General features: G+C 45.5%; 1 protein-coding gene across 2 annotated transcripts in view; it reads left to right on the forward strand.

Moving 5' to 3' along the window:
- The window catches only part of WISP1 (WNT1 inducible signaling pathway protein 1), a 38,895-nt gene continuing 28,408 nt past the window's right edge, over nucleotides 1,571-12,057 (forward strand). For both annotated transcript variants that reach the window (XM_021386580.1, XM_021386581.1), the window contains exon 1: nucleotides 1,571-1,857. In XM_021386580.1, coding sequence (XP_021242255.1) covers nucleotides 1,810-1,857 — 48 coding nt within the window. In that variant the 5' untranslated portion in view covers nucleotides 1,571-1,809. The remainder of the gene's footprint in view (nucleotides 1,858-12,057) is intronic.

Consider the following 12,057-nt stretch of genomic DNA (forward strand, 5'->3'; position numbering starts at 1 on the left):
GGGGGATTTGGATCTCACAGTCAGGTACCAGGTGGTAGCCATTTGCAGATGAAACCCACCCACAGAGTGGGATGAAGATAGCAGGTTTCCTTCTAGGTTCCTCAGCAGAGGAGAATGCACGTGGCTGATTATTGCTGGCATACAAGGGGGGGTGCATATAGGTGGCAGAGAAGATGCAGGTGACAGATAAATACAAGTGCTGCTCCAAAAGTAATGCCTCCTATTTTATTATGTTGGCCCATGACATCAAAGGAGGATGTTGGTGGTATGGCAGTAGATGTTGAACCTTCCCATCAATATTCTGTTATCTTTTGTTGCTGTGTGGCAGATGGCAGCAGGGGGGCAATCTGACAAAATGGCATCTGACATGGAAGTGTGTATGAAACAAAGGTGTGTCACTGAATTCCTCCGTGTGGGAAAAATGGCACCCATTGACATTGTTTGGAGACCAAACAGTGGATGTGAGCACAGTGAGGCATTGGGTGGGGCATTTCAGCAGTGCAACAGTGACATGAAAGACAAGGCACATTCTAGATGGCCAGACACAGCTGGTGCAGATTTTTATATGCATGGCATGCAGGCTCTTATTAATCACTGGTTAAAACACAAAGCGAATGATGGTGACTATTTTGAAAAATAGTGCTTTGTAACTGAGAATTTGCTCTATGAAATAGTGTTATTGTGCTCTTTGGGTGACACCAACCCTGCCTGAAGCACCCCAATGGCATGGAGTAGCCAAGGGGGAGCAGACATTAGAGCGCTGTTTCATTTCTAGTTTGGCCATTAGAACATTCACCTATCCATTGCTGCCCATCCTGCCACACCAAGCAGGAAGGTTTGCCTACTTTTAAATTTACCTTGATACTCCTTTTGCTCCAGATCCTGACTCTCTTTCGGGTTTAAGGTATGTAAATGTGTTTAATGCGATTTTCTTCCTTACATTGTTCTGCTTCAGTTGAAGAGAGAAAGACTTTAAATTCTTTCAAATGCAGATTTGGAAGGCTGAGGGAATATAGCGTGCCTGTGCCTAGATAAGAAGAAAAAAATTCAGAGCTGAAAATCTTTCTAACCATACCAGGCTATGCATTAAAAGTGATCAGAGAGTTTAGCTCTATTCACAGTGGAGTTTGTACTCCAGTCTACCTGGGCAATATTCCTTATGTGCTCCAATACACACCACAGAAATCACAGAGGGGATGTAAAGCATGGCAGTGTGCCCTTCCTTTCCTTTCTGACTGGGGTTTCTCTGTGAAGAGGGGTGCCCCATGGGGTGCAGTCAAAGGGCTGACCCCTTCTGCACTGCAAGGGAAGCCACTTTTAACCAGACTGTATACTTCAAACATCTGGGGATGTTTGCATGCATAAAAGCCTATTATTCATAACCAGCCAAGTCAGACTAAATGTTTATTGCAGCCCTAGCTGAATGCCACGAGCAGTGTTATGGACAGGCTCTGAGCCTTTCAGTGCAGAGTTACATTGCAGCGTTGGACCACTGCGCTGCAGCTTTCCCTTTAAGAGCCCTTTGGCTAACAGCGATGCACTGAAATGCAGGAGGTGGGACAACACCACGCACAAAAATGAAGAAGTGAAGGCAGGAAAAGTTTCTCCAGAGGAAAAATGCAGGGCTTGTCCTTCACCCTGACGTCAGATCTGTCTTTAATAAAATCCCCAAAGAGCCAAGAGAAAAAGGCAGAGTGCCTAGGCTAGGTTACCAGTTAAGGATCGCTCTGCGTTCCCCAAAGTGGTGTTTTTGTTCAAAACGGCTCTAAATCTGGGTTCAATCAATGTATTTAATCCCGGCTTCCAGGGATGAGGTGGCTTTTGCCCTGGATTTTAGCAACAAGCAGCATTTTGCAGGTGAGTTTGGAAACTGCTGGAGACGTGTCTTCTGCAAACACTCTTGTGCTTAGTGCATGGTAGGGTGGTGGGAGAGAGTGCGGTGCATGCGGGAAAGTGGGAACAGATAAGTGGTGGGGAGGTGAGAGTGAAAGTGGGCAGGGAAAGATGAGCTGTGGGAAAAAGGAAAGGAAAGGGAAAGGGAAAGGAAAAGGAAAGGGAAGGGAAGGAAAAAGGGAAGGGAAGGAAAAAGGGAAGGAAGGGAAAGGGAAAGGGAAAGGGAAGGAAAGGAAAGGGAAGGAAAGGGAAGGAAAGGGAAGGAAAGGGAAGGAAAGGGAAGGAAAGGGAAGGAAAGGGAAGGAAAGGGAAGGAAAGGGAAGGAAAGGAAAGGAAAGGAAAGGAAAGGAAAGGAAAGGAAAGGAAAGGAAAGGAAAGGAAAGGAAAGGAAAGGAAAGGAAAGGAAAGGAAAGGAAAGGGAAGGGAAAAATGAAAAGTGCAGAAGTGTCTCTGAGTTGAGTCCATCTCTGCTTAGCATCCAGGTGAATCTGCACAGCAAACTGCGGGTTTCTCTTTTTGTTTGCTTGTTTTCGTTTATTGCTACTGTTCTTATTGTGGAGCAATACAAGGAGGAAAAGATGACCCAGTAGTGCCCGGAGCAGCCGTAGTCAGGCTGCTAGGGGAGCAGGTTGGAGTGGAGAGGCGGGCGGCGGTGCCCGGTCGGGCCGTGAGCGGGGCTGGAGCCGTGCCGTGCCGTGCAGGGATCGGGGCCGGGAGCAGGACCGAGGCCGGGAGCAGACACCGCCGGCCGTTCCCTGCAGGTGCGGTGCCGCTGCCGGCGCTGCCTCCGGGCGGTTTTGTTTCTCCCTGCCGGGGTAAGAGCAGTCGTGTTTAGGAAGGTGACAGACAGTCAAGGCAGGGAGGCGATGCGTGTGGGGAATGCCTGTCCCCAACGGGAGAGCGTGGAGTAATTCCACACGCCACCCTCATCCCCATTTCCGAGGCTTTGAGAAGCGGTGGGTAACCCGAAAGAGGTGCAGAGAGTGCGTGCCAGAGACACGCTTGAGGCTGTGGCATTCCCTGAGCCAGCCACGTGTAAGGCAGTGTCTGAGCATCGCCTCTGCTCACAGTGGGGTGAAAATCAACTGCTTTGAGGGGGGGAGGGTTGGGGGGTTGGCTTTGTAGAGCTGCTGGCTGACACCAGCGATTGAGGGATGTGTAGAGAGATGAAGAGGGGCTTTACAGCGAGAAAGTAGCACGCGTGGTGTGGTGAAATGCACCTGTGTGCAAGCAGATGGCAGAGCGATAAGTCCTGCTTGAATGTGGAGATGGGCTGATATGGTGCCTCTTCTAGAAAAAGAAATAAAAAAATCAAAAAGAAAATCTACAAACCAACGAACACAAAACTAGAAACAAACAAAATGTACCTCTCTGTCTCTCTAAAGTAATAATCAACTCTGATTTTTGTTGAGCAAGCAAAAAGTCTCATTAATGGCATGCAGGACCCCAATTCCTGTCCCCACCCCTCCAGCAGGGTTATTACAGGAGATGTGTGAGAGTGCCTTGGAAATCTCATAGTGGCTATCCCAGGCTCCCTGATATCAAAGCTGTTTGTCAAAACAGCAGCTGTAGCATGGAAGTATGTGTGAGTGTATGCAGACACATGTGCCTGCTGTGGGGATGAATGAGTGGGTGCAATCTGAATAGTGCTGGCAGTGTATTTGGTCTAAAAAGTATCTAAAAAAGAGTTTGAAAGAATATTAAAAAAAAATAGCCTAAACGAGTCATGGTTCTGGACTGTTTGCAGTTCAAGCTATCAAACTCTCTATGCTGGTGGAGCTCCATCTCTTTGCAGTATCACAGGGTAATGTCACCTCCTGAACCAAGACGTGGAGTTAGAGCCTAGGAGCCTGTGCCATCTTTAGTAAGAAAGCTCCAGTGATGAGCTGGCTTTCTGTGGGTCTTCTGCACATCTGAACTGCTGGGGATGGGGGTAGTAAGCTGCTGAAGGACAGATTTGTGGTTGTTATATAAAAGGGGATGAGGGAATGGGGTTGAGTAGTGTGATAGTACAGAGAGATGAGACATGTAGGGGAGAGCAACTGGCAGGGAGAATCAGTCTGTGCTGTATTTAAAGGACTTTTGAGAGAAGATCAGGCACGATCTGGTCTGCTTAAGAGAAAGATCACAGAATCACAGAATTGTAGGGGTTGGAAGGGACCTCTAGCGATCATCGAGTCCAACCCCTCTGCAAAGCAGGCTGCCTGCAGCAGGCAAGATGTTTAATAGTAAAATGAATATTGCAAATGATATAAGATAAATATTTATCTGTCATGGCTGCCTTGCTTGTGAGAGATATCTCATGATCAAGGAGATGTCTCATAGAATATAGAATATCCCAAGTTGGAAGGAATCCATGAGGATCACGGAGTCCAACTCCTAGCTTGCCACAGACCACCCAAAAATCAAACACTATGTCTGAGAGCATTGTACAAACACTCCTTGAACTCTGGCAGCATGGAGCTGTGACCACTTCCCTGGGGAGCCTGTTCCATGCTCACCACCCTCCGGTGAAGAGCCTTTTCTTGATGTTGAGCCTGACCCTCCCCTTTTGCAGCTTTATGCCATTCCCTCAGGTTCTATCACTGGTCAGGAGAGAGAAGAGATCTTAGGGTCATCTACTGTGACCTCATGCAGATGAACACTGATAAAGCCCTGTCCACCCCACCTCCCTGTGTGTTGTGTTGTATTTTTGATGCCATCAACTCAACAGTAATAAAGATCTTCCTAGAACTGTGAAAGTCTCCATAGAATGCCAGCACCAGTCAGGCCACTGAGCACATGCAAAGATCCATGGTCTCCATGGGGACCTGTGAATCCCCTACAGTGACAGACATATGAAAAAAGACAGAGAAGAAAAGATGCTACACTGGGAAAGAGAAGAGCAGAGGTAACAACCAGAATATATCTAGGATATATATATGTGGGCTTCTTCCAAAGAAGAAAGGAGAGAGGAGTTAATATGAGAAGGACAGGTATGTCATAAAGAACACTTCAGAAGGCAGCTCTCAGGTCCTGCAGGAGACACCCTGACCCCAGTGCTGCATTCAGCCACAGGCAGTTACCGAGTTCTTAAAATGTTTTATTGATGAGGTTTTGTACCGGGACCTAACTGTATGGGTAAAGAGTTTGGAAAAAGTCAAATAGCAGAGTGTAATTAGAACTTCAGACATATCTTTTCAAATGTCTTAAAATGTTTTTCATAGATATAAGGGCAGAGACGATGGGAGCCCATGTCCCATCAGCTTTCCTGAGATTCCTCAGTGCCTGAGTCATTTCTGCAGCAAGAGCTTTATGTCTGAGTGTGATGGTCTCTTTCAGCGCTGTGTACTGAGAAATCAGAGCTGGGATCTTCTGCTTCTTGTCCTCATGATTCAGCAGATAGCAGATCCCTTATTCAGATGGGACAAAAATTCCCAGACCAGGGTGATGGTTAGCAAAGCAATTCTGCACTTTTTAGAAAACTGGGGAACTATATAGGAAGAAGGACAGCACTGGGTGTTTCTAAAACCCCCAATATGAAGGGGGGAAATGGGTGGTTTGTAGATGACTGGTGAGTGCAGTCCCACAGAATTCTCCTTTCATCATAGAAACATTTGAGTTGGAATGGACCCTTAAATGTCATCTAGTCCAACTCCCACCCTGCAATGAACAGGGACACCTACAGCTAGATCAAGTTGCTCAGAGCCCCATCCAGCCTGATCTTGTGTGTCTCCAGGGATGAGGCATTCACCATCTTTCTGGGCAGCCTGTTCCAGTGCCTCATCACCCTTACTGTAAAAAGCTTTTTCCCTACATCCAGACTAAATCTCCCTTTTTTTAGTTTGAAACCATTTCCACTTGTCCTGTCACAACAGACCATGCTGAAGAGCCTGTCCCCTTCTTTCTTATAGCCCCTTTTCAATGCTGAAATGTCGCTATCAGGTCCTTCAGTGGTGCTGGTAACAGCAGGTCAGATGGCAGAGTGGTACTGCTCTTCATCATATCAACTCGTAGGCAGGTTTGACACTTTTATTTGATGTGATGGCAGACATGACACATAAACACCAGACTTTCGGCTTAGTGGGTGGAAAGGTGGAGAGAGACGTTCAAATATGGTTTTACAGCCTCCTTTGTGAGCAGCAATTTCATTAGCTAATCACTGATTGCGACCTGAATTCAGAGCTGCCTAAGGCTGTGTGAAAGGTGGTTTGAGAACTGTAATGTGTGGTTTTTCCTTCTCCTTTTTATAAGATTTATTGGCACAGATGTGAGGCCAAGAAATTCATTTGCAAAATATTTGGATGTGGTGGCAGGAAAAAATGATTACATTCCTCTGTGCTCTTCCAGACGAAACCACATTCTGACTAAGTTTGAACAACAACAAAAAAATCTAGAGATTGATTTATTAATTTATCTATTTGTTTTGCTAGTAGCTCACATATAGTTTAGAGCTAAAGGCTGCAGACACCTTTATCCTTGCCTGCAAAATCCTGTGGTTCTCTGAGAGAAGTAAACTGAGGTTTTTCTACTGAGTGCTCTGTAACGGAAGAATGCAGGCTTGCAACATGGATAATGTCACATGGATAATCTCAAGCAGCACAGGTTCAAGGTTCATATTGCTTGTCCCTCTAACCTTTCCACCACTCCCTGTTGCATATGCTTATCAAAGAGAGTCTGACTATGCTTCTCCTCAGAAGAAGAAGCATCCTCCACTGCCATACATTACTGATGTGAATTAAAGTTACTCTGATTAGAGAAGCAAAAGAGCCAGCTGTGAGTATCTTATGGCTCAACACTGGTAGATGACATCCTTGTTGAGTATGGCTGCATCATCTGTAGGTTTTCCTAAATCTGTTTTATTCAGCAGTGTTCCCTCATAAATCCCCACGCATGAAAGAATCATTAGCATTTCTAAGGCAGCACACTGAAGGCAGCACTGAATGGTGCTTCAGGTGGCTTTGAGGTCCAGACCCAAATCTGAGACTGCTTCTTGTTCCAGCAGTTCTGCCTGTCATGTGAATACTCCTCCAGCAGGGATTCTCTGGGGAAAGACATTAGTATAGCTACTAGTAATAGCTGTGGGCTTTAGCAGAAGTATGAGATTCCCATGGTTGTGTTCGGTGCCTGTTCTTTGAAAGAGTTGTGTATGTTTATGTTCTTCTGTCTTCCCAAGGTGCTGAGAAAAGGTCAAAAATTTCAGAAGCCCTCCACATTTGTATGGGACTTTTGACTTCTTTATTCAGGAGTTGGACTCGATGATCCTTATGGGTCCCTTCCAACTTGCTTTATTCTATGATTCTGTGATTCAGAAGCCCTGGGCTCCCACACTGAGGCATTAGGAGATGCTTTAGTGTCATATCAACGCAGAATCTTTCTGAGAACTGCTCTTTTTTGGATGGCCTCAGTGTCCCAGCGGGGTCTTAAACATTCCTGTCTGGACAGCCTTGGCTCTCTTGTCTGAGTGGGAATGAAATGAAGCTGTTTTAAAAAAAAGAAAGAAGTAGTGCTGTGCATGAGGACATTGGCAGATGAGGCCTGAAGGAAGCTAACTGCCCACAGCTTCAACTCAAGATACTCTTGAGTATCAAACCTGTCAGTGTGTCAAGCTGGGGACCAGAAATCAGGGGAAGGTTTCCTTTTTCTTTTCAAATTTGACTTTGTCCCTGGGAGACGCAGATAGGCAACTTAGATTAAGATGTCCTCCTGACTTTCCCTTTGCTTTCTTACAATGTAGCTCAACCATTGTCAATTTTAAGGTGCTTCTGCTGAACACAATATTTTCTGTTTTTATTAAGTAGAAATTTTGACTCACAGCTGTCAGTGTGGCAGCGATGGTCCCAAACAAAGCCTACCCATTTATTTTCCTGTGTTTACCAGGAAATCAACCCTAGCTCCTTGGTGTGGGCCATCGGTTTCCCATCAGTTCCTCTTCTAAGCTTTGTCCTGCCCAGAAGTTGCTGCATCCTGTTACAGGCTACCTTCAGCCTTCCACTGCTCAATGCTGGCAGGGAGATCACAGGGTTTTGCTAGCTGTGGGTAAGGATCACTGATTCTTCTGCAAACCAGTGGTCTTGCAGCTGTAGGCAGTACCTCCGCTGGTCCCTGTTTTTCAGTGCATCCATACTGAAAACCTATGTTTTTCCCTCTTGCCTGTTGCTTATTCTGGCATCCTGGGTGAATCTTCTAGAGTTCTCTTAATCCCTTGTGACTTCTAATAGACTGGGCTTTGATTTGTAATCCTTGCTCTGGGCTAGCTATGGGAAAGTAGTAGGAAGAAAAAGCATTTTTACCTCTCTGGGTGCCAACAGCTGGCTCTGCTGTATGAGTAATTCTTCTTGCGGATGGGGAAGGAGTAGAGAGCCTTTAGGCTGAAACAGCTGTGGAAGAAGATAACATTTAAGCTAAGCTTTGCAGCACAACTTGAATAATGAAATTCTAATACTTGGGTTGCTAATGCATTCCAGGACTGTGCGGTCATCTCTGTGTTCCACTTCTCTTTCTCAATAGCTCCCAAGTTGTTCTGTTTTATTATTCTGGGTCTGTCATTCTACTTAACCTAGAAAGCAAATGAGAGATGACCAAGTTGGAAGTCCAAGTTTCATGAACTCTAGGATGGCTTGTGTTGAGCCCAAAGGGAAACCTGAGAAGTACTTGCAGAAATAATTGTGAGTTCATGCATCACCCTCTGGGGGTTGTGAATCAGCTGAGCATACCTGGATCCCGATGTTGCACATGTGTGCAGCTAGGACCTTGCTGTAATGGAGCGATTCCAGCCGTATAAGGGACCTTCTCCTAAGGCTTTGCGTTCTTGCAGATTCGGAAGAAAAAATATCTCATGCTTGGTGATAGAGCAGCATGGCAAGATATCTTGGTCCAGCATTTCTTTGATGTTTGAATCAACAGAACTCTCAATACCAGTACTGCTTGTGTTGCTTTTATACCTTTCTCTTAGAGCTGAATCACATTCCTTCTGTTCAGTTTATCATCACTGATATTTAGGGTGCATCTGTTCTTTCCCATCTTGGCATACTAAATACCTGTCCAGTGCAATATTTCCAAGTGAATATGAACTATCACTTTGATTATTCTGTCTCTAGCATGCAACACTAACTTGACTGAGTCAGTAGCATTAAATATAGAAACATGCAAGTACTACACCTAGCACCCATATCATCGAATCATAGAATCACCGAGGTTGGAAAAGATCTCCAAGATCATCCAGTCCAACCATCCACCTGCCACCAATATTTCCACCAAACCATGTCACTCAGTACAACATCTAAATGTTTCTTGAACATCTCCAGGGACAGTGACTCCACCACCTCACTGCACAGCTCATTACAGTGCCTAACCACCCTTTTGGAGAAGAAATATTTCCTAACGTCCAATCGGAGGCCATTCCCTCTAGTCCTATCACTAGTTACACAGGAGAAGAGGACGACCCCCACCTCGCCACAACCTCCCTTCAGTTAGCTGTAGAGAGTAATAAGGTCTCCCCTGAGCCTTCTCTTCTCCAGACTGAACAATCCCAGTTCCCTCAGCTGCTCCTCATAAGACTTGTGCTCCAGACCCCTCACAGTTTCACTGCCCTCCTCTGAACATGCTCCAGGGCTTCAATGTCTTTCTTGTAGTGAGGAGCCCAAAACTGAGCACAGCACTTGAGCTGTGGTCTCATCAGTGCTGAGTACAGAGGGATGATCACTTCCTTGCTCCTGCAGGCAACGCGATTTCTAATACAAGCCAGGATGCCACTGGCTTTCTTGGCCACGTGGGCACACTACTGGCTCATGTTCAGCTGAGTGTTGACCAACACTCCCAGGTTTGTTTCTTCTATATAGTCTCCCAACCGCTCTGCTCCATGCCTCTAGTGTTGCTTGGGGTTGTTGTGGCCAAAGTGCAAGACCTGGCACTTGGGCAATTATTTCTTTCTCATGTTGAATTTTCCTCACCTTCCTAAACTTATGCTTGGCCTGTGACAGGGTGTCAATGGTTTATGGGTGTTTGGCCCGTATGGGGAACGAACCCATGACTTTGGCAGGGTGATCACAGAGAAAAGAAGGAAGCATGATTTTGCTTAAAAACAGTTTGATGCCTTTTGCTTGCAGCCCAGAAGGCCCAGTATCCTGGGCTGCATCAGAAGATGGGTGGCCATCAGGGTGAGGGAGCAGTTTGTCCCTCTCTGTTCTGCCCTTGTGAGGCCCTGTCTGGACTACTGTGTCCAAGCCTGGGGCACCCAGCACAGGAAAGATGTTGAGCTGGTGGAGTGGGTCCAGCGGAGGGCCACGAAGATAATCAAAGCACTGTAGCACCTCTCCTATGAGGATAGGTTGAGGGAGTTGGGCTCATTCAGCCTGGAGAAGAGAAGGCTCCGGGGAAACCTCACTGTGGCCTTCCAGTACTTGGGGAGAGCTTACAAGGTGGAGAGGACTGTCTTTTTACACAGTCTGGTAGTGATACAACAAGGGGAAATGGCTTTAACCTAAAAAAGGAGAAATTCAATTTAAATGTTAGGAATAAATTCTTTATTCAGAGGGTGGGTGAGGCGCTGGAATAGGCTGCCCAGAGACGCTATGGATGCCCATCCCTGAAGGCATTCAAGACCAGGTTAAATGGGGCCGTGGGCAGCCTGATCTGGTGGGTAGCAATCCTCCCCATGGCAGGTGTTGGGAGCTCGATTATCTTTAAAGCTCCTTCCAACCTAAGTCATCTGTGATTCTATATGATTATATATGATTCTATGATTATTTCGGGGATGACATTATACACCCAAAACAGTGACTTCACTGAACTTGTCTTTGCTCATGATGGGACTGGCTGTCTTGCGCTGTGCAAACATTCATAGAATGATAAAATCATCCAGTTTGTAAAAGACCTTCAGGATCATCTTGTACCAGGTCTCTGCAGACAGACTGGTAACTTCGCCCTGAAATTCCAGCAGTATCTTAAAGCATCTCCTGGTTGTGCTATAAACACATTGTCACTGCCATGCTCACTAAATGATGTCCTTTGCATGCTTGTATCTGTGGTGCAAGAGGTTGCTCTGTGTTTGTTTGGACTTGTGGATCTTGCTTCCTGGGTTTTGAAACCCACCAAAATATTCCTTCATATATATGATAACTAAGTAGGCTATATTTCATATTTATGATCACCAGTTTATATCTGCTGTGACAAAGGGAAACTTCTGTATTTGGGCTGATAAGAAGCCAGAGACATGGAAATCCATCTGGAGGAAATTAAGCACTCTCTCGAATGGCTGGCACATGTACTTCACTGCCTGCAGGCAACCAAGCCCCTGGTTTTAGAGTAACAGCTGGGTCATTTTATCTCTTTAGCAAGGAAGGACCAAACCACAAAAACTGCAGCCAGTGCTGAGAATCTTCAAGTGGATTATGCCATAAAACTCTTCAGTTACATTTTTAAGGGGAAAAAAAAAGGTGGAAAATAAATTAGTAAAGTATACGTATTCCATTAACTAGTTTGGCCACTCAGCAGGTGATTTATTCATAAGCACTGCCAGCAATATTTCCTGCTGGATCTTGGTCTTGAGGAATAGGTCATAGCCACAGCGCCTGTGTGTGGGCTGGTAAACATTGTTATAAGATACGGGTGCAAATTCAGTCAGCTTTCCTCTTTCACATTTGACTTTATCTATTGCAGTTACCATAGTTAAATATATATTGACATCTCTGGCATCTGTCGAAGAAGTACATCTATGAAGATCATTTGCTGTTAATGATCTATTCACTATTAATGACAGCTGGACTAGATAATCCTAGTGGTCTTTTCCAACTATAATGATTCTACAGTTCTATGATTCTAATTCTCACTGTTTGGGTTTTTTTTTTTTTTTTTTTTTTGAGTGCCAATCTTACGTCTCTAAAAACAGACCCCTAACCAAATATTTCTGTGATGCATTGCTCTCCATGGGCATCAGAAAGGGGTGAGAGAAGCTTCAAATTGATGTCTATGAGTTGGTGGATTTCTGGGGGTCACTTGACTTGTTCTTAGAGATTTTACATCAAAACTCATCATTAGCTTCTTCGGTGCACTGGAGTTCCCCCAAGAGTTGGTGTGACCATGTTTGCACAGACAGGTGGATTCCTCGCTCGTCAGAGTTGCCTGGGTGTGGGTGGGCTCCTGAACTTGCAGTGGAACAATATGCTGCAGTCCTGCTTTCATACT

This window comes from Numida meleagris, chromosome 2 (assembly GCF_002078875.1).
Source record: "Numida meleagris isolate 19003 breed g44 Domestic line chromosome 2, NumMel1.0, whole genome shotgun sequence".
NCBI classification, from domain to species: domain Eukaryota; kingdom Metazoa; phylum Chordata; class Aves; order Galliformes; family Numididae; genus Numida; species Numida meleagris.